The 24,138-nt window shown below is 36.6% G+C and overlaps 1 protein-coding gene across 4 annotated transcripts in view; it reads left to right on the forward strand.

The window, feature by feature from the left end:
• Positions 1-24,138, forward strand: part of LOC149802563 (bifunctional 3'-phosphoadenosine 5'-phosphosulfate synthase-like) — a 92,731-nt gene that overhangs the window by 50,704 nt on the left and 17,889 nt on the right. For all 4 annotated transcript variants that reach the window (XM_089951826.1, XM_089951828.1, XM_089951827.1 and 1 more), the window contains exons 2-7: positions 7,547-7,891; positions 9,852-9,990; positions 10,747-10,865; positions 11,834-11,947; positions 13,256-13,367; positions 23,381-23,586. In XM_089951826.1, the coding sequence (XP_089807952.1) occupies positions 7,547-7,891; positions 9,852-9,990; positions 10,747-10,865; positions 11,834-11,947; positions 13,256-13,367; positions 23,381-23,586 (1,035 nt within the window). The remainder of the gene's footprint in view (positions 1-7,546; positions 7,892-9,851; positions 9,991-10,746; positions 10,866-11,833; positions 11,948-13,255; positions 13,368-23,380; positions 23,587-24,138) is intronic.

The raw sequence follows: 24,138 nt of genomic DNA on the forward strand, positions 1-24,138 counted from the left end.
GAAACTATAAGGAGTTGATTTATAGATAGTGTTCTTATAAAAAGATACCCACCCATCCCAACTGAAAACTCCCATTAGGAAAATGTGAGAGAATTTCCACTTCTGTGTGAAAATCATGAAGAAATCAATGGTCAAGCCTGAGTGCCACCTGTTGAATCTTGTATTTTTCTCTTTCTGTGTGATGTGATTCCTGCAAAAATCTGATTAATTCATACAAACTCAAATAACAGTTGAAAAGGTATTAGAGTTTAAATGTTCATATGAAACTAAATCAAGCTTTAAATGAAACAGATTGTTTTATTTCACCTCGACAGATGACAGATTAACATCATCAGCAATTTAATTAGACTTGGAGCCATCAGCATTCTGATTCCATACAGACAAGCAATATAAGACTTTGAGAAACTTTCTAGACAAATCTGTCTTTCAATTACACAACCATTGCCTGAAATAAATATAATTAATATACTTAATTACACAACCATTGCCTGAAATAAATATAATTAATATACTTAATTACACAACCATTGCCTGAAATAAATATAATTAATATACTTAATTAAAATAAAGAATACTTGTTAACCTCTTACTCTGAAAATTGATACCTTGTCTTGCCATTCTCAGGTGAAATATAAAAGGAGTATCCTTTCAGGGGATCTTTTTCTTTCATTACATATTATCTTTTTTTTACCAGTAACAGTGTTGTGAGGCAAGGATGTCGCCATTCTGGCATTAAGTTTTATATTTTATTTGTTAACAGTGTTGCATCTTTAGTAGAGATGTGACAAGTGAAACTTTCACTTCAACACAAGTAGATTATTGAGTGTTAAATGCAGTTGTTGTACAATGCCTTGCATATGGACACACCTCTTTAGCAGGCCTTGGTTGATTTAATAGTAGGATTCAAACCCACACCCTTTTGGCTAGAGCCCAGAATGATGACCAGTGAGCTACCATGATCCCTAATTTCATTGGTTTTTCTTGAGACATGAAGTAGAGCACTTTATCCAATTTTATATCCAGAGCCTGCAGGGGGATATAAGATTAATCCTGTTCTTGTGGCCTGATTCTAATGGTTCTAAAGGTTATTAGTAATTACTTTGTATTAATTTGGCTATAGGAGCCCAGAGTGGCCGAGTGGTCTAAAGTGCTCACCATTACGGATCACTGCCATCTCACCTCTATCTGCATGGGTTCGAGTCTCAGGCTCGGCCAGTATGGGTACATGAGAAAGCTTGCCAGTAGCTTCTCGTTGGTTGGTGATTCTTTCTAGGGTTTTCCTGGGTTCTTCCTCCACCATTTATACTGGCCACCATGTATAGCCTATCTTGCGCTGAAAAATGTCATTAAACCCTATAACAACAATTAGTTTGACTATATGCATAAGTGGAATACCAAAAATATCTTTGTTGGGGCAATGAAAGATGTATTGGCAGAGAAATCAAGGATGTTTTAATGCCCAATTTTTCCTTGCTGATAGTGTTTTAATCCCCCACCTGACAATCTCACTGGTGTTACACAAGAGAATATTCATTCATTGTATGTGCACCACCTTCTTTCCCGTATGCTCCTCTTTCCCAGCACCTTGTGTGTCTCCTTTTCTTTTTAAAGCTGCAATGGAGTGCATCAGTTTGTAAATGCAGCTGTGCTATCAGTGTCAGAGTACTTTTCTGTTTATAATTTGGAACCTTAGACTATACTTTTTTTGCCCATGTGATTTAACAGACCAGTGCAGCAGTGTGGCCTTATAAGTGGTTTTGAATGGTATTTTGATTGATGATGCAGATAATTGCAGCAAGGTGGTGCATTTCCAGCCCATTTGAAAATCTTCATTTCCTCTACTATCAAACACTGGATTTGAGGGAGGCTCAGCTAAAGTGAAGAGGCAGCAGTGGTACAGTGATCACAATGGCCACACCACTGATCATAGATCATTCATGTATAGGACATGGTTTAAATCCTTTCATTTTTAAGGACATACAGTGATTCTGCAGACATGTGACTTGAGGTGGAGAGCCCTTTAAAATTGGGTAATACTGTAAATCAATTTATCCCGGTAATAAAGTTTGAGGAAAATAGCCAAGGTGTTTGATTAAAGTATTTGCTGTGTTAAAGACTGCGATGTGTAGTTGTAATTGAGATGGAGTCAACGCTAATACACTTTGGACTCTTTATAATGCTGTTATTAGGAACCAAGAAACCAAGATCTTAAAACCATACTATTCCAAAAAGTATGGCTGACAACTCTGTCCCGCTGACATTTTATGTTCCCCACCCCCACCAAGATATGGTCATAATGGACCAATATTATTGACCAAGGTACCAGACCCCGAGTGGTCTAAAGCGCTCTCCGTTACGGATCACTGCCATCTCACCTCTGTCTGCGTCATGGGTTCAAGTCTAGGATTCAGCCAATGTGGGTATGTGAGAAAGCTTGCCAGTAGCTTCTCATGTGTTGGTGGTTCTACCCGGGTTCTTCCTCCACCATTAATACTAGCTGCCATGCATAGCCTATATGTGCTGAAAAATGGAGTTAAACCCCACCACAACAACAAAAACCAGACCCTGATTTGGCTTTATGACTAGTTGACTTTCCAGCTGTACTGTCTTACTGTCAATCAAGGTCATGGGTTGGAATTAGTCTTCAGCACACATCTCTCTTGCAGAGTCAGATTTTACAGTTATTACACTGTAAGCTTTTCACCTGACTTTTTGGTAAACCCCACTTGTAGCCCCATTATGTCAATTAAGGTAATGTATTGGGATTAGTCTTCAGCACACATCTCTCTTGCAGTCAGATTTTACAGTTATTACACTGTAGGCTTTTCACCAGACTTGTGTATAAACCCCACTTGTAGCCCCAGTATGGTGTCTTGAACACTTTACTCTTGTTGTGCTGATTCACAGCAGTTTGAAGAAGCAGAATTAAATAGGTCATCTATCAATACCTAATTAGGGTGCTGATATGGGGACATTAAATATGCAATAAAATCAAAGGGTTTTTACTGTCAAGAGCAAATTTTTAGCAAGATGCACATAAAGATCACTAAAACAATTTTTTCCCCATCACAATAAATTTTAAACTATTATTACACATTACTGACAATACTCACTTTTTAGTCCAATGAAACTGTAAACAACAAAGATCCTGATCTGCCATATCTGACTGCTCCTACTGATCAGGGTGTGTGTATATTCTACTGATTATTCCCAACAAACACTACAGACCCAGATCTGCCAGTACATTATACAAATGCAGATATATGTCTGTGCAGTTTGCAATTTGACTCATAATCAACTATATGCAGTATTCTTACTTTACATGTCAGTGTTCATCATGCATTGATCAAATTAACCTTTCAACTTGTAAAATATTTGTCTGTATGTACCTGTAGCTACTCTTCTCCCATATTTTAACTCATGTTATTGGACATTGATCAGGTTGAATATTATTACACCATTTAAATTATGTAAACGTCTTTCAATAAAATTAATGTTGAGGTCAAAAGATCAAAGATCAAGGCAACTGACTGAAAAAATATAACTGGTTTCTGCACAAATATTTAAGATTTTGACATTGTTAAACATGGGGCAGATATATAATATGCCATTAATGATATTGATTGTTTCTTTTCCAAATATCTAGAGAAAATTTTGGGAGCCCAATATATACAGCGTTATTTTGGATACTACATTTCTGAAAACTGCCAAATATCAGAGTCCCCAGTGTATTTCATATTTAGCCAATTTGAGAAATTTCATTGATGCTAAAATATTACAACTCACATAAGTATGTGTTTGTGCTTTTGGCAGTTAAGAAATTAAAGCCTTCCTGAAGCTTTCTCAACAGTAAGCTGCAACCTAAGTGCCCTGATTGTACTGTGCAGTCCAGATTTATAAATTGATATGTTACCAATTGTTGCTGTTCAGAATATTGGATAAACAGATTAACAGGAAATTTGGAAGGACTAAAAAACATGAATCCAAAAGAACAAGTTGTGCAAGTGAGAGTGGACTGTATGATCCTTGTTAGATTGCAAGCTGTGACTAGCGTGCATTCATGCATCCAATCAAACATGTTTTGAGTAGTGCATGGTTAATTAATCATTCTGGGGAAAAGGTGATGAATGAAGACATTTTCTAGTTAAAATTAAATATTTCTGAAAAGGGCAAGACATAGCTTTATTGCTTCTGTTGCATGAGACAGGACTGAGGAAACAGCTTGTCAGTGATCTCTTCATTCAAGAATGTTAGGGTATTTTCCTATATTATTATTGTGAGCAAAACAAAGGGTGCAGTACATTTCTTCGCCAGGAAACCGACCATTAGGAAGGCTTATAACTCTCTGACCCTAATTCAGCCTTTAGGCCTGGTGTAAATAGAGAGTCTAAGGAAACTCATGACTTTACAGATATTTAGCATGACATACAAGCTTGCTTCTAAAAAAAAGTAGCACACAGAAAAGTCCCATTTAAAATTTAATCCTGTAGGTGAACCTTTGTGACCTCCGTCATTGAGGACTCGTTGATGTTTGCAGCTTTAAGGATGGGCTTTGGCATGCCTCTGGAGATAGACCTGAGTTTAAGTCAGTAACACAGACACAAAAACACAACACCATTAACTCTTCTGAAAATAATGTGAAAAGAAGTTCAAGACAAATTACAAGAAAAGTCCAAGCTCTTTCTTTTAACTTGACTGGCTGATCATATTTTGCACATTCTTATAGTTTGAGAACCAGGCATGAGTAGAATAGCCACTTGATACATTTAAAAAAGATACCAAATTGAAATGCCACATTACAGAATTTATTTTTAAAATGATGAGAAAATTGGGGGGAAAATTATTTATTTCATAATTTTCTAAAAAAATAGTTTTGGTTAAGTTAAGATTAAATTGAAAACAATGATGCCATAGTTTTGAGAGGTCAGAGGTTATCTTGTACATTACAGATAACAAGGAAATGGGTTAGCTAGAGCATCTTGTACATTACACATTAGGAAATGGATAGCTAGGTCATCTTGTATATTATAGATAACATAAGGAAATGAGTAGCTAGGTCATCTTGTACATTACAAATAACATAAGGAAATGGGTAGCTAGGTCATCTTGTACATTACAAATAACATAAGGAAATGAGTAGCTAGGTCATCTTGTACATTATGAATAACAAAAGGAAATGAGTAGCTAGGTCGTCTTGTACATTACAAATAACATAAGGAAATGGGTAGCTAGGTCATCTTGTACATTACAAATAACAAAAGGAAATGGGTAGCTAAGTCATCTTGTACATTACAAATAACATAAGGAAATGGGTAGCTAGGTCATCTTGTACATTACAAATAACATAAGGAAATGGGTAGCTAGGTCATCTTGTACATTACAAATAACATAAGGAAATGGGTAGCTAAGTCATCTTGTACATTACAAATAACAAAAGGAATTGAGTAGCTAAGTCATCTTGTACATTACAAATAACATAAGGAAATGAGTAGCTAGGTCATCTTGTACATTACAAATAACATAAGGAAAAGAGTAGCTAAGTCATCTTGTACATTACACATAAGGAAATGAGTAGCTAGGTCATCTTGTACATTACAGATAACATAAGGAAATGGGTAGCTAGGTCATCTTGTACATTATGGATAACATAAGGAAATGGATAGCTACTTTTAAGATATAAAAAAGCAGGCAAGACTTTTTTTTTAGCTTTACTGGTCATAGACAGTAGAGTTGATGTCAGTTTTTCTGGTGGTCCATCCATCCATTAATACAAGTTTTTTTATTATACTCCTAACTATGGTGGCCATCTCAAAATTGTGTTATAACTACTCCACCAGTTTAAATATATCAACATGCAGTTTTCACTACAAGACTTTGTATGACTAGTTGAATTGAAATAAAAATGAGGCCCAATATGACCTCCAAAATGACCTCCAAAGTTTTGTTATTGCTACTTCTCAAATGGATGACCATGGTGTAATGGGGTTTTCACTAAAACCTTGTTTATCATCTGTAAGTGGTAATAAATGAAAACGGTGCTGATTCGATATCCACTGTGTCCAGTAAGGTGGCCATCTTAAAAATCTTTTCATAGCTACTTTTTCTGAATGGATGGTTGTATTGATGTAAGGTTGTCACTAAAAGCCTTCTTCCTGAATGAAAATGGTGCCAGTCTGTCTTCCATAATTGCAGTTCTGGTTGCCATATTGAAAATCTTGTTCCAGCTATCTGACCTGAATACATGTATTAACATGGGTCTGGTGCTGAAAAAGTTATGTACAGTAGTTGGGCCTAAATGAAAGTGATGCTGATCAGACTTCCAAAATGGCCACCATAGTTGCCATCTTGAAAATCTTGTCCTAAAACACTTATTATGATACATGTATTTATTTACATAAACAAAACTAGTGCTAGTTAGACTTTCAGTTTGGAAAATCATGTTAAAGGTACTTTGCTAGAATGGACAATTACCAAAAGAGTTATTATATGTAGTTGACCATAAATGAAAATGGTGCAAATATGACCTTCATTTGGCTTCCGTGATACTTTTTTGTCCAAATAAAATGGTGCTGAACAGACCTCCACCATGATGGTAATTGTAGCTATCTTGAAAATTCATTATATCTACTCTTTAAGGGATGGTGGTACATGTATTAACATTGGTTTTCACTAAAACACTTGTCACTACTTTGAACATGTAGCTGGTCTTAAATAAAAATGCCAGTATGAGTGCCCAAAATTTGACAAATTGCGTAACAGTTACTTCTCTTTAATAGGTGACAATACTGAAATTTTAAACAAAGGACAGCACTGCTACATTCTTGCAACATATAGGCATTCCTGTATGTAAATTATGCTGATTTAGCCTCAAAAATGAATTCCTTGAGGGCCATCATGAAAATGTTTACATGGCTACTGTATGAATGGTTGTATCGACATTGGGTTTTTCACATAAGCACTGTAGCAGTATGTGTTGGTTTTGAATGAAAATTGCACTTGTCTGACTCCAAACAGCACCATGATGGCAATCTCTAATATTTCTTATTACCACCGCTCTTGCCTGAATGGTGGCATGGACATCGGAGTTTCACTAATACACTTCTTGCAGTATTTAATTATTTTGAATGAAATGGTGCAGATCTGACCATCATCTGCACATTTGTGAAGTAGTCTTGAAAACAGGATCTGATTGACATTGGGGTTAGGTCAAGGTTATTGCTTGCATTTTCGGACTCCACAGAGTTTTTGAACACATGACTTGTACATATATAAAAGAATTTTGACTGGACATTGTATTTAGTTGGATTCCAGTGAACAAGTTGATGGTCGGCATTTGGATGCTGATTTTAAGGATGTATTTTCTCAAGAAGATCAAAGATGGTGTCAGTACTCAGCAGTTAAAATAATAAAAGAACAGCAAAAATGGACTTGCCATGGATTCCTGGAATTCTTTTTTGAACACTAGAGCATCAGTTCCTTCAGGGCACACTTTTAAAACTTTGTGACCGTATTAATGAAAAATTAAATTGGTGTTTTTCTTTTGCAGGCAATGCAGCGGGCAACTAATGTGGCATTTCAGGAGCACAATGTGTCCCGTGACAAGCGTGGAAAGGCCCTGGGTAAAGGTTTCCGTGGTTGTACAGTGTGGCTGACTGGGTTGTCTGGTGCAGGAAAGACAACAATTTCCTTTGCACTTGAGGAATACTTGGTTAGCCAAGGAATCCCAGCTTACAGCTTAGATGGAGACAATGTTCGTACAGGTCTGAACAAAAACCTTGGCTTCACTCCAGAAGATCGTGAAGAAAATATCCGTCGTATCTCTGAAGTGTCCAAGCTCTTTGCAGATGGAGGTATTGTTTGCATCACTGCTTTTATCAGCCCATATGCCAAGGTTAGTTTTATCAGATATGTCTCCATGTGTCTGACATCTAGCTGTCTGTCTGTATCAACTTTGTGTATCCCTTCATCCTTCTGTCTCTCCCTTTCAGTTTCTTATGGTCATAACCTTAAGATCTTCATAAAATTGTAATTTGTGTATAGGGAGCATGCAGCTCATTTCTTTTATAAGTGGAGAAAACAGCATGTCTTGTTTATGAAATGCTGAAGCCTCTGTAATATGTTTAGGTATTAGAGATGTACCATTTAACTTTCAGGGTAACTGAAATCGGTGGGGGTGGGGGCTTGAATTTGTTTGATAAACATTTCGTGACACCAGAATAGCTGGAACAAAATACTCTTGCTTTTATGTATAGAATTTTTATTTTATTTTTATCCATCTGATTAGTTGGGGAAAAAATTATCTTGAGATAAAAGAAAATATCCTGTTTGGAAAGAAAATCCCAGGCCCCAATGGTTGGTCTCTTAGATATTGAAGTGGAGTACAGTAGAGTACGTTTTCGTTTAAGATAAATTTTATCATTTTGATGAAGAGAGATTGGCAATGTGAGCATGCAGTTTAATTACCAGATAGTTTACTAGTTACATGTAAAACATATTTTCTAACCAAGAGTTGTTGATCCACTTTGTCTTTCATTGATGCTTGGCATATATAGCTAGCCGAAACATGACTTCTGTTCCACTGTGTGATTAGATCAGTTTCTTGCAGCTGTTCACTCTGTTTTCCAAGGAAGATGGTTGGGAGTAATGATGATGACTTTCAAAGAGATCAACACAAAACACACCTGGCTATCAAATTTCACATGTTTCAGTTAGTTCCTAACAATGGGACAATATATAAAGCCCAGTTTATTAAATTCTAATCTAGAGCTATGGATATTATTGTTTACCTTCCTCTGGATATTTAATAAGCAACAAATATCTGTTCTATCCACATCAGGTGTATTAGATGAAATCCTAATGCATGTTTGATGTTTGTCCAGGTGCAAGACACACCACAAACCCCATGTGTTTCACATTTAAAGCAATATAGCCATTGTGTGAATAGTTGTTGATATATTGTGTGTATGTGTGTGAACATATTTTTAGTTTTGTATACATGCATGTAATGGAGCCTCTTGGTAGGCAAGTTTTCATTTGTAATTGAATCCAGAGAAATTGAAGTCATTATTATTATCATTATTTTGTTCTTGTTTTGTTAAAATTGTACAAATATTTGAATTTTGCTGCCTTTCAATGTTGATAAGTACATAAAAATGAGAGAAAATGACCATCACTACCTTAATAAATGTATATTTATTATCCCGAATTTACAGTAGTACTTGTATATACATGCATCAAATTGTGGAGAATGTAGATTGGTTTCCTTTATTGCGTAATGTGCCAGTTGATCGGGGTCTACCTCATTGGCATGAAATCAATAATAAAATTACCATTGTAAATCCAGATCTTCCAGCACATGTTTTACGTGAGAGAATACATTATGCCACATGTTTACACTAGTTTGGTTGGTTATTTTCCCAATCAGTCAAAGAAATTTCCCCAGAAAAACACAGAAATGTAAAATTATACATTCCTCCAGAATGTGCAACACTATGGAATTTTCTGTTACGGATTTGACTTGTATGCAGCTTTAGTCATTATTAGCTTGTATTTTGTCTCATAATTTTGCTCTTCCTCAGAAATATATCTTTTTTTATGAATACTGAGTTTTTGCTAAAACATGCATTTCTGCATCTTTCTTTGTCCAAAAATTAAGTCCTTTGCATCGTTTATACAACCTTGAAAGTACTTTACATAGTGGACATAAACAAAACAAATATTCGGCAGACAGAAGCAGTCCTCCAACCGTTAAATAGCTAAAGATGTTTTTTTTTAAATGATCTGCCTTCTGTTTCTGTTTGCTGTTGTTGGTCTTGGTGATTTGCTAATGCCATCACAGCTGATGTTTACAGGACAGAGAAAAGGCTCGAGAACTTCATGACGAAGCTGGACTAAAGTTTGTGGAGTGTTACGTGAATACCCCACTGGAAGTTTGTGAGGAACGTGATGTCAAGGGCCTTTACAAGAAGGCCAGGGCTGGACAAATTAAAGGTATGTTAACGTTACATTTTACAGTGACTGGAGAAATATTTTTAAACTTTAAAAAGTTCCAAACATTCATTCAGAATTGGAGATGATTGCATTTTACATACAGTTTTAATGCAACCTTTAGAATACATTATCTTGCATACTTACTTAATCATTTTCCTAACTTCAGTGACACAAACTGATTCCAATCTCCCCAGGGGTACCTAAGTCCGAAGTAGGCCCGCATGCTTCGGCGGGGCATGTTCGAACGTGAGCTTTGGTACAGCGATGGTTTAAAGAGAGAGCTTCCAGCTACGCCCCCGCCACAGTTTCTTATTCCGCTAGGGGCCCCGAGTGGCCGAGTGGTCTAAAGCGCTCTTCGTTACGGATCACTGCCATCTCACCTCTGTCTGCGGCGGTTCGAGTCTAAGATTCAGCCAATGTGGGCATGTGAGAAAGCTTGCCAGTAGCTTCTCGTGGGTCGGTGGTTCTTTCCGGGGTTTTCCGGGTTCTGCCTCCACCATTAATACTGGCCGCCATGTATAGCCTATTGTGCTGAAAAATGGCGTTAAACCCCACAACAACAACAACAATCTCCCCACATGTATATAGTCACAATTATTGTGTCATTATTCAGCATGTGGGTCAATATTGAATGTAGTTGCTAAATCTCTAGTCAGTATTCTGTACATCATGAAGGTTGTTTCTTTGTATAATGGCTAATTTTGGATTATTTTGAACCCCAAAGTAAGAATTTCTTTCATTTCTTTCTCACCATAGGATTCACTGGTGTGGACTCAGCATATGAGGCTCCAGAAAATCCGGACGTTGTTGTGAAAGCTGGAGAACTGTCAGTAGATGAGTGTGTTCAGGAGATAGTCTCACACTTGGCTGAAAAGGTTAGTTTATAGAGATCATTTAAGTTTGATGGCAGATGTAATCTGGTAGCTACTTTTAAGCTCTGGAGATCATTTTCCATCAATACGGATGCCAGAAGTGTTGGTAGGAAAATATGGCAGAAGATAACCTCAGTTATATGTCTCTGTTTTAGTTTATATTACTTCTATTGAGGAGAAATACCTTTGGTATCAGTTTATATTACCTCTATTGAGGAGAAGTACCTTTGGTATCAGTTTATATTACCTCTATTGAGGAGAAGTGCCTTTGGTATCAGTTTATTACCTCTACTGAGGAGAAGTTGTTGTTGTTGTTGTAGGGTTTAACGCCATTTTTCAGCACATGATAGGCTATACATGGCGGCCAGTATTAATGGTGGAGGAAGAACCCGGGAAGACCCGGAAAGAATCACCGACCCACGAGAAGCTACTGGCAAGCTTTTTCACATCCCACATTGGCTGAATCCGAGATTCGAACCGGCGCAGACAGAGGTGAGATGGCAGTGATCCATAACGGAGAGCGCTTTAGACCACTCGGCTACTCGGGGTCCCCCTGAGGAGAAATACCTTTGGTATCAGTTTATTACCTCTATTGAGGAGAAGTACCTTTGGTATCAGTTTAACAAATTTGCCTCTATATTTAGAACAAGCATTCTTTATCTGTGAGAAAACCTCTGGAATGAGGGAAAAAATTCTTTTCCAAGCCTGTGAAGAATGATTAAAATGCTCTGTCTCATAATAGACCATTATGCCAACCACACAGAAAGTTGGTAAATGAACAAAAAAATGTTTTGCATTATCAAAACTTCATTCTCTCAGTACATCATGATGACATTTATGCAGGATTTGACTTCCGAATATGACTAATATTAGTAAAGATGCAAGGTTCATGAGATGTTCTAATAATGAAGATGCGTCTCATTTTGAAGTAAATTTATGTGTGAACCTTAACACTGATTTGCCTGTTGCAGGGTATTGTTCCATTGGGAGCCATCAATTCTGTACGAGAGTTGTTTGTTCCAGAGAACCATCTAGAAGCTGCCAAGGCTGAAGCAGATTCTCTACCTGCCCTTGACATCACAGAGGTAGGAGTTTGTGTGTAGTCTGTCTTTCTGTGTGTAGTCTGTCTTTCTGTGTGAGTATTATCGTATGTTAGTGTAGGAGTGTGATTGCAGTTGTGAGTGGATGATGTTTTTCATGCTTAAGTATATACATGCCTAAGTTTGTATACTTGTACATGTATTCCTACTTGTGTGCATGCGAAAGTACATGTATGGTTAGACTTGTTCTTGCACATATGCAGGGTTGCGGTTGGAGGAAAAAGTACAATTTCAGGTTAAGATTACATGATGCAGTACATGGTGAAGTCTGAAGTGTAGTATATTAGCCCAAATTTTATGAAGATTCTTTATTAAACATTGAAAATGACAAAATTATCGGGGGTCTGAATGAGTTAAACATTGTACTTCATTGGTATTGGCATTATTTCACAAAAGTGCAAGGCAGGAAAAAATTTTCCATATGGCTAGAAAACAGCTATTGTAAGAAAAGGAGCAAATGACATCTGCGTTTTGCCTGTATTTTTATGTTGATTTGGTTTAATGTGCCTTTTGTTAACAAGGCAGAGGTTATTTTAAACTTTGTGAATGGCTGGCACTTGTGGTAATGAAGAACCCTAACAATTTTGGGTTCAAAAAGCTGTCCAGGGTTGCTGCAACTGGAAAAAATAAAAATGGGATTCCTGATAGTAACTTGAGCTGTCCAACATCTTTTGAAGAAGGTTTGCACATGTGTTAGGTAGAATCCTGTCAGTTTCTGTTCAAAAGGTCAAATTCACTGTGACTGAAAGAAGAAATAGTCTGAGTTCACCATCATCAACAGTCAGCAAACTTAGTTGATATCTGGCACTTGCGGTAAGGAAGAACCCGGGTTAGGTAGGGGCTGAAAGGTTAAAATTGACTGAAAGAAGAAAAATGGTTTATATGAATAAAAGAAGCATATTTATTTTTGGGCCAGATGTCAAGGTCATTTTGGGGTAAACTGAATGGATTTTGTGGAATAACTTTTGTTATAGAATAGGTCCTTGGTTAAATTTTGTGGATAATATTTGTGGTGTTCAGGAAGCTTACATATTCTAGGGTGAAGATATGGTAAGGATAAGTATAAGAAGACTATAATGATGAGAGCACATTTAATATAATGTGTTAAGTGCTTACTTTAGCATAGGGCAGGCATATAAAGTGCCATTTACTGTACCTTTCTTAGATATGGCTGGAATAAAAATAGAAAATATCCTGATTTTATGTTTGTACATGTATATCATTCTTGAATCAACAGTTCATTTAAAGCCCTTAGGTAATAATTATTTATAACACAGTTGTGTGTAATTTCAGGTGGACCTGCAGTGGGTGCAGGTTTTGTCAGAGGGTTGGACCACACCATTATCTGGCTTCATGAGAGAAAGAGAGTATTTGCAGTGTCAACACTTTGGCTGCTTATTGGATGGTAAGACATTGTTGTGTCTATTAAATATGCATGCATGGTACAGTCGTGGGTTCAGTAACAACTTGTGACTGCTGCTAATCACTAGCAACCATATTCTACCATTAATGGCAGATATATGAATGAGGATAAAAAGTTGCAAACTTTTAGGCGCCTTCATCTCTTCTCGGAGACCACCTGTTTTGAGATACTGTGACCATAGATACCATGACCATTGGATGTGTGCCTATTATAGCAGAAAGATCTTCAGAATTTACATTTTCTGTCCCCTTAATAATTTTGCTGAGACTGTTTGGTTCGGGGGCTCCGAGTGGTCTAAAACACTCACCATTGCAGATCATTGCCATTTCACCTCTGTCTGCATGGGTTCGAGTCTCAGGTTTGACCAGTGTGGGTATGGGAGAAAGCTTGCCAGTAGCTTCTCATAGGTTGTGGTTCTTTCTGGGGTTTTCCTGGATTCTTCCTTCACCATTTAAAACTGGCCACCATGTATAGCCTATCTTGTGCTGAAAAGTTGCGTTAAACCAAACAGCAATAACAACAACAGGTCTGGTTCTTTTTTGTTTTTTAATGTTTAGCTACATTGTTACCCCACTTTAGCACACTTCATGATAGCATGAATTCGGTTATGACACAATTGTGGCATGGCTTCCACAGATTTGTAAATTTGTTCGTTGGTAAAAAAAAAATAATTCTTTTTTCAAAGCATGAGAACTAATGTGTAAAAAGTTAATTATCATTTAGGGTAAGAGATTGTGTGTGAATTCAGATATAACACAATCTTTTCATGGCTTACAGGATTTAACAATAGTTTCACCAGTTTCTTGAAGAAGTGCAATGTTTTGTGCCAGAAATAAATAAGAGTTTGATTTAATAATTTGGCAAGATGTAACATATTCTTGAAGAAAAATGTTTTATGATTGCATCTTTCTTGATTATGTAAAAATGTTGTAAGTTCCTATAATTCATTAATATTCATTTCAAATGTGTCAATCACTGTCCTTTCATCTTAGCTTAGTTTTGAAAGAAGACAGCTCATCAAAAAGCCGATTATTGTCAATATTATTGAACTATGCCATTAGTCTTTTGCATTTTTTTAAAATACGTTCTGTGTACAAATTTTGCTCAAAGTAAAGTAAAGATTCTTGTCTGAATTTATAATAAATTAATTTCAGTAATTGCTAATCATCAATATTAATCTCACTACTGAATGTTACAACAATTATGGGGCAGCGATATATAAAATAAAAAAAAAAAAAACAAAAGAAGAAAGCCACTTTGTGGTGTTATCAATCGTCGTGCAGTCAGTTGACCAGTGAATACTATTTTGCATTGCCTTTTAAAATGACCCCATTGTTCCTGAACAATTATTCATGGTATAGTTGTTCAGACTAATAGGGGCCAAAGTGCTGAGTAGTGAGTATTTACAACAGATGACAGAATTCGGAAACAAGAAACTTGATGCCCTGGGCAGGATTAAGTCCAGAGTTAAACAAATGCTTCGAGATTTAGTGTTCACAATTCAATCAAACAAGCATCTTAACCAAATTCATAAATCAATTAACATTTTATGGGAAAACAAGAGATCATCAATCATCCCCCCACCACTTTTCATCTTAACCCTTTTTATTTTCTGGCTTCAAATCATTTTCATATACACAGGAAACTGTCCTTCCGGTGTCAACACTGGCTTGAACAAAACCATCTAAGATATTGGGGTGTCTAGATTGGCAAATATAATCAAATATCTTACTCCTGCTGCTCTGTAGTGAAGCAAAATCATAGTTATAAAATAAATGTGCCATTGAATACTGTTTTTCTTTCCCCTCTGTCCTTTAGAGAATGACTTGGCATTTTTTAAGGTTCTTGCTCTGAACCCACACATTTGAATGGTTTAATCCCAAACTGGGTTCAGTCAGTTTACATGTACACACACTGATTGAATTATGGTTGTAAGAGCATTACTATGTTAATACATTTGACCTTTTTCAGATGTAGTACATGTATTATTCATGCCTAAATACGTGTTTCTTTTTTAGAACTTTCTGTGTCTGAATTGTACATTTTATTGTCAGTCAGACATCAGACCCTTTAGATGCATCCAACAAATATGAATGGTATGGAAAAAACCCACCTATTTCATAAATTTGTGCAAATGGACCTAGCAATTTTTTTATTATACAAATTATGCTTCTTTATGCACATTTTTGATGGAATTACTGTTATGTAGAAAAACAAATTCGACTGGTGAGTATACGTACACAACTATTTGCACTTGTGTTGCAGATTTCATATGCTTAAAAATAAATATTAAACATGTAACAACTGTATAAAATGGAACAAGTTGATATTTAATATGCATTAAGATGCAAACTGTCCCAATGAAGCACATATTTTTTGCACTGCATTTATCTGCCATCCCCAGCCTCCATTTTTTGGTTGCATACATTATTTTCTAATGGTTATAGCATGGTTTAGTACATAACACTACCACATTTTCTGGACCTGAACCATCATATTATAGTGGGGTCACATTGTAACATGTTCTTTACAGATGCCTTGTGAAGTAAGTATCCTGTATTTAGTTGTTTTGTTGCAGTATGGAGTACCTTCACATTTGTGTCATTACGACCTATGGATAAATGAGTAGTATATGTTCCATCTACTCCATTAGGAAGATGTTTAAAGATTATCTTTTAAAAGTCAGTTTGTCTTCTTCCCCATGTTATTTGTGTATTTTTTCATGTTGTCTACATTTCCTGCATTATTTGTCTCAAATTTCGATTATCAATATTTTGTATATTTTTTTATGTCAAATTTTTTGTACATTTAAAAGATTCCTTAGCAGACTTTACACCAAGATTCATATAAAAATAAAAAATCTCAAATTGTCAAAACATTTGTAAAAATATTGAATTTTTTTTTACTGTTTATTTTTTCATTTGCAGATAGGTTAATTTTTCTTAAGGTTCTAGCATAGAAAATACCTGTCAGGTAAAACATTCTGATGCTTTTTTGCTGAACCTTATCCATAGATTCAAAGAATTGTATTTTACTTAATGTTTTCAAGTGTAAATCTTGGCATACATGTTAGACAAACCTGTGTTAAAAACAAGGTAGGGGACACGTTACTATGAGTTTATAGATGGGTAAGAGATGACTGTGTAGATTTGCACAGAGAACAAAGCATAACTAGACAAGTCAATAGGTAAGTAGATAGATAGATAAGTATTACTTAAGTAGGTAGGTGGGTAGGTAGATAGATGGGTTAGTGTTAATAACTATTTATAGTACATCAGGTTACATAGAACTGGAAATTAGTTGTTGCTTGGATACAGGAGGCAGTTGATTTTTTATATACAGGCAAATTGTATAGGAAAATTGAAGGTCACCTACAAATGGTATAAAAACGATCTCATATTCAACCACAAAGTCAGCTTAAATTCTATGGTTTTGTTTTTGTTTTTACGTCATGTGAAAAATCACTGATTAATCAGATGGCCTGAGATTGAAAGTGTATTTATAAGTTTTGGACCAGATTTGATTGAATTGAACACCACGCCATGTGTTACCTTTAGGATGTTCAGTACTAAATTAATAGCCCTTCCCTTCAAATCAATGCTCAGCTGCAGCTGTTTATATGAAAAAGCAATGAGACTGGTATGATGCTGCAGTTGTGGCATATACCTCAGTTGGATTTAGTTCATTGATTGGTAGTCGGGATGTTTCTCAGCACTATTGATCTCAGGGTATTAATTCATAAGATCTAATGACAACAGGCCTATCGTATCATCTGGGCACAGCTGTAAATGGAGAAATCAAAGTGTTATGGTAAAAGATGAAAAGGGCAAAAAGCTTTGAGAATGTCTTACATTATATTTTTAATACAGCTGTTTCTATATTTATTGATCAAAAATAATATAAAAATTAATGATTCCCATGATTCATTTTGAAAAATCTGAATTTGTAACAGGTTTGAAGATATATTTTACACATACGTCTTTTAGATTGGCTGGGATATATTGTGTTAAATGCAGCCAGGTTGTAATTTCTAAGGTATATATACATATCTGGTAAACAATGGATCATGTTTTACCCTAAATGACATAATGTGATAGAAACATTGACTATGGTAATATATTTCATGTGTATGAGTGCAACAATATTGTAAGAGAAGTTGGTCACTTTCACCAGCTTATATGTCTCGTCAATTCCAGTAAAAAAAAAAAAATAATTCTTGAACACTTACAATTTTATTTTTTGATTACATGTTTTGACCAGGATCAAGTAACACTTAATGATAACAATTCTTTTTTTAGCACATGTCTTAAGAGAAATATTGCCATATTCAGAGTTAACCAACTCATATTTTATGATTGAGATCAATTATTACATTTTTGCTTTCAGACTAGAAACTTGTTAAAAAATCGGCCCAAGTTAGTACAGGTGTGCCCTTGGGCAAGGCACTTTACTCTAGTTGGCTACAGGTGTGCCCTCTGGTAAGGCAGTTTGCTCCAGTTGGCTACAGGCATGTCGTGGACAAGGTAGTTTACCTGTGTGCCCTTTGGCAAGGCAGTTTGCTCCAGTTGGCTACAGGTGAACCCCTGGGCAAGGCAGTTTTCTCCAGTTGGTTACAGGTATGCCCTTGGGCAAGGCAATTTACTCCAGTTGGCTACAGGTTTGCCCTTGGGTAAGGCAGTTTACTCCAGTTGGCTACAGACATGCCCTTGGGTAAGGCAGTTTGCTCCAGTGGCTACAGGTGTGCCCCTGGGCAATGCAGTTTACTCCAGTTGGCTACAGGTGTGCCCTTGGGTAAGGCAGTTTACTCCAGTTGGTTATAGGTGTGCCCTTGGGCAAAGCAGTTTACTCCAGTTGGCTACAGACATGCCCTTGGGTATGGCAGTTTACTCCATTTGACTACAGGTGTGCCCTTGGGCAAGACAGTTTACTCCAGTTGGCAACATGTGTGTCTTAGACAAGGCAGTTTGCTCCAATGGCTACAAGTGTGCCCCTGGGCAATGCAGTTTACTCCAGTTGGCTACAGGTGTGCCCTTGGGTAAGGCAGTTTACTCCAGTTGGCTATAGGTGTGCCCTTGGGCAAGGCAGTTTACTCAAGTTGGCTATAGGTATGTCCTTGGGCAAGGCAGTTTACTCCAGTTGGCTACAGGTATGCCCTTGGGTAAGGCAGTTTACTCCAGTTGGCTACAGGTCTGTGGGTAAGGCAGTTTTTTCCAGTTGGCTACAGGTGTGCCCCGGGCAAGGCAGTTTACTCCATTTGGCTACAGGTATGCCCTTGGGCAAGGCAGTTTACTCCAGTTGGCTACTGGTATGCCCTTGGTTAAGGCAGTTTACTCCAGTTGGCTACAGGTCTGTGGGTAAGGCAGTTTTTTCCAGTTGGCTACAAGTGTGCCCTGGGCAAGGCAGTTTACTCCATTTGGCTACAGGTGTGACCTTGGGCAAGGCAGTTTACTCCAGTTGGCTACAAGTATGCCCTTGGGCAAAGCAGTTTACTCCAGTTGGCTACAGGTGTGCCCTTGGGCAAAGCAGTTTACTCCAGTTGGCTACAGGTCTGACCTTGTGTAAGGCAGTTTATTCGAGCTGGCTACATGTGTGCTCCTGGGCAAGGCAGTTTACTCCAGTTGGCTACAGGTGTGCCATTGGGCAAGACAGTTTACTCCAGTTGGCTACAGGTGTGCGCTTCAGCAAGGCAGTTTACTCCATTTGGCTACAGGTGTGCCCTTGGGCAAAGCAGTTTACTCCAGTTGGCTATAGGTATATCCTTGTGTAAGGCAGCTTACTCCAGTTGGTTACAGGTGTGCCCCTGGGCAATGCAGTTTACTCCATTTGGCTACAGGTGTGCCCTTGGGCAAGGAAGTTTAATCCAGTTGGCTACAGGTGTGCCCTTGTGTAAGGCAGTTTACTCCAGTTGGCTACAGGTGTGCCCCTGGGCAAGGCAGTTTACTCCATTTGGCTACAGGTATGCCCTTGGGCAAGGCAGTTTACTCCAGTTGGCTACAAGTGTGGCCTTGGGCAAGGCAGTTTACTCCAGTTGGCTACAGGTGTGACCTTGGGCAAGGCGGTTTACTCCAGTTGACTCAACACTAAATAATCTGCTTGCCTTGCTGTGCCAAACCAAACCAAGGCTTCAGATATTAGTTATTTCGATATGCTTCACAAAAATTGTATTCACTTTTAAATTGTTTATGTATGTAATTAGCTCCATTAGTTTGTTCAAAGATTCTACAGGTGAAAATGAGATGATTCAGTATCATGTTGTTAGAGGAGAAATTTGTATTTAAAAAAATGGTGATTTTGAAGCCAGAACATAGGATTAAAGGTCATTTATGGAGGAATCTCCAAAATGATTCTTGTAGAATATGTTTTTTATTAAATGCCCTATCTTCTATGATCACTCCGATGGCCTAAGGAGACTGCAGGATCAAACCCCGGCCAAGTCACACCAAAGACTTATAAAAATAGTATATTGCCTTGCTTGGTGCTCAGCATTAAGAGGTTAGTGTTAGCACTGATCAACCTGGTGACATGATAATGTGACTGGGTGGGACATGATGTTACATATCTGAGTCATAATGCCCCATAGTACTAATATTAGTACCCTTACTCGTACCTCGTGGACAGGGTACTAACATGAGCATATACGTGTTAATGGAGCAAGCTGGGTGTGATTCACACCCGGCGCTCTTTTAGCCTAATAATAACACTTTAAACATATTCCTTGCATATAATCCAATAAATTGTGTAGTCCTCTTATTTAATACCGGAAGTATCGGAAATCATTGTAGAAATAGTTGCAAAATCTCGTTCACCTTTTTTAGCTGATATTTTCGTTTAGATCGTCCGCCATATTATTTCAAATAATGATTACTTCCGTTCTCAGCCTCGTTTGTTTGTGTGCCATATAAGGACATTGACACCTTATTTGGTAATGTAAACAAATCGGAGTAAAAATTTGGCGCCGTTTGGGTCAGAAATTATGCGCATTAAAAGTAAATACGGTTTATCGTCAACTTTGAAATTCCACCAAGAAGCAATTATTCACACTTGATTGATAATAATATAGCGTAGAATATCCAAAATATGGTCTGGCAAGCCTTACGTACAAAAGGGGTCACGGCTAGAGTCTCGTGTTATCTGTCATGGTGGACAGGATACGGTTAGAGTAACCAAGCCAATTTATTTTATCGTGTCAGGGCTTAATAAATTCAATATAAGCCAAACTTCTTTCACAACATGATTATACTTATGTAGTTGATTTCTACACTGTTTGTTTTTCTCACTTTAGTGATGATTTTTTTTGCTCCATTACATGATATGGGATCAGTTCGTAGCCTCAACCACAACAAATCAAGTTGAGGCTACGACATCGTAGCTAAATGCCCCAGTGCCCTCTTTAGGAGATATTGGGTTAAATTTAAAGGGAATGGAGTCCCCCTTGTACCTTTCTACAGGACTGCAGTTGTTTTTAAAGAATTATTCTCAGTGATTTATACATATAATATGAATCTGATGTATTAATGTATTACATTCTCTGTGTGATGTTTATAGTGCATAATTTGGAAAATATTCTAAAATGGCATTTGTGCATCTGAACATAAAGTATTTTCATAATTTTTTTCCAGTAATTATCACCGTCTGTTTCCCTTTTTTCTCTTATCTAATGATGACCATATTTGCCATAGGTGTAACATTGGTTGTTTCAGTTTCTTACATTTCCACAGGATCACTGTTCATTTCATACCCTGTCTCAAATTCACTTGTGTAATCTTCACATTAGCAAGTTCATTATTCTGGTGATATGCTACTTCCACGTCATGAAATGCATATCAGGGGCAGGTAATACCTGCACCACGTTTTTATGACTTAAGGAAAAACAATGGTTCCTCCACAATAGATAGTTCCCGAATGACGTCATCAGCCACCACATTTGTGGTCGGTTGGCAGATTTACCATTGACTTTATATGGTGTTTGGAACTTGAATTAAATTAATTGAATCTCAAGATACTTTTATGAAAATCACATACATAAAATGAATGCAAATCAGGCTTTCTGTTAGTATCTATATTTGTTATTTATACGTTGACTTTGGTTCAGTGTGCCTTGTTAAAATGGTAAATTTTGGTGATCACTTATAGGAGAAACTGCCAGGTTGCCCATCGTCCAGGTAAAATGGGAAGAATATCGTCTTCTAGTGACCTTATTGGGAAGTATCTATATATCTGGAGTTATAACCTACTTGACCAAGCATTGTGATTGATTTGCATTTGAAACAAAGACAATGGCTGTTTATTTTGGGGTCAAAATTTCAAAGACCCAAGGTTACAGAGACTGCAAGAAGGAAAAGTGATTCCTCAGAAACTGTTTTATCTGTGTGCCACATGTCTTGATTAAAGTTGATCGCTTGCATTTGAGAAAAGGAAGGCATATATTTGCTGTGGGTGTGTGTGTCAAAGGTTGAAATACCTTCAAATTTCAGAAAACATCCAACTAACTCAGATATTTTGACCAGATTCTTTGCATTTTTCTTTTAAATGCCACATATAGTAAAAAGCCAAAGGACCACAAAATCATGGTTATATTATGCAGATCACATTATAACCATGTTCTTTGAAAAATAAAAAATCAAAAGGAACATTGCAATATGGTTTGGAATAGATTACATCCAAGTTTGTTATAGTTTCCTTTAGATGTCAGTCAGATGAGCAAATCATACTGGCTCACTTTGGTGTCTTGTTTGAATTAAAATTTGTTGCATTAGCCCAAATGCATCTGACAATTCTTGTTGATGTGCGTATGTATGCAAATGAATAATGAATCTGCATTTTACAGACCCTCATCTGATATTAACAAGTACATGTATTAGGATGTACATGAATTAACGGATAACAAGTACGTGTATTAGGATGTACATGAATTAATGGATAACAAGTACATGTATTAGGGTGTACATGAATTAACAGATAACAAGTACATGAATTAGGGTGTACATGAATTAACAGATAAGTACATGAATTAGGGTGTACATGAATTAACAGATAACAAGTACATGAATTAGGGTGTACATGAATTAACAGATAACAGGTACATGAATTAAGGTGTACATGAATTAATGGATAACAAGTACATGTATTAGGATGTACATGAATTAACGGATAACAAGTTTATGAATTAGGCGTACATGAATTAACAGATAACAAGTACATGAATTAGGGTGTACATGAATTAACAGATAACAAGTACATGAATTAGGGTGTACATGAATTAACAGATAACAGGTACATGAATTAAGGTGTACATGAATTAATGGATAACAAGTACATGTATTAGGATGTACATGAATTAACAGATAACAAGTTTATGAATTAGGCGTACATGAATTAACAGATAACAAGTACATGAATTAGGGTGTACATGAATTAACGGATGACAAGTACATGAATTAGGATGTACATGAATTAACGGATAACAAGTACATATATTAGGGTGTATATGAATTAACAGATAACAAGTACATGAATTAGGATGTACATTACACTTCTCATTGGTTGCATGGTGTACAGTTCAAGCCATTCATTTTCATGATTATATACGTACAACATAACAGATAATCCTGGATTGTATCATTTAGACAGATTAAGGATAATTATGTTAGATTAATGATTGGATAACATATATATTTATGTCTTTTTGTATCAAATCTTGGCGGTGTGTGAGTTTGAATATTAAAATGTCAGTTAAAAATTGAAGTAAGAAAAGGACTATCTCATGATAATTATAAATGTTGTTGTTGTTACCGGTTTAATGTATTTTCAGCACATGATACATGGTAGCCGGTATGTTCTTGCGTACCCACATTGACTTATAAACATGGCTTGTTAATCAAGTACAGTTAGGTAGACTCTACTGTATTAGGTTTTAAATGTAAATTGTGAAACCTTATCCCACAGTCAGTTAGAAACCAGTCTTTCATGAAGTTTGTTGGTGGTTTTTTTTTCAGGGGGAGTTGCAAACCAATCTATCCCGTTAGTACTTCCTGTCCATAGCAATGACAAGGACCGCTTGGAGAAATGTACATCTTTTGCATTAAGATATGAAGGAAAGTGTGTGGCCATCCTACGTGACCCAGAGTTCTATGAACATAGAAAGGAAGAGCGCTGTTGTCGACAATTTGGGACAAACAACAAGGGACATCCTTATGTGAAGGTGAAGATGATTACATTATAGTGATATTACTACTCACATTTAAAACCAGATTTCTCCAGTATGGTTTGATTGATACCATTTTCGACATAATACCCAAATATGCCTTAATAAGTTGCTCAATGATGGCCACTTGTCAAGATACCTATCTCAACCCTAGTATGCCTTGTGTGAAGGAAACTGCTAAATGCATGCCCCCTCCCCCATGAACATTGTGATCTTCTGCAAACCTACCACCATACATGCGTGGTGTATCTTTACCATTTAATTTTGTGGATTAAGGTAATCTCAGAATCGGATCTATCCAACATATTGGGGTACAGTATAATCCCTTGTTGATTAGGATGAGCTTTATATTACATATAATTTAGTAAATTATAATGTGTTATATTACATATAATTTTAGCAAATTATAATGTGTTTCATTAATACAATTTAGCAAATTAGAACTTGTAAGTGTTACATTACATGTAATTTAGCAAAATATAACTTGTATTATATTAGATATAATTTTAGCAAATTATAACTTGTGGTATATAGCATAATTATTGCAAA

The sequence above is a fragment of the Sinohyriopsis cumingii genome, chromosome 3, assembly GCF_028554795.1.
Source record: "Sinohyriopsis cumingii isolate HCF-2022 chromosome 3, ASM2855479v2, whole genome shotgun sequence".
Taxonomy (NCBI): Eukaryota; Metazoa; Mollusca; class Bivalvia; order Unionida; family Unionidae; genus Sinohyriopsis; species Sinohyriopsis cumingii.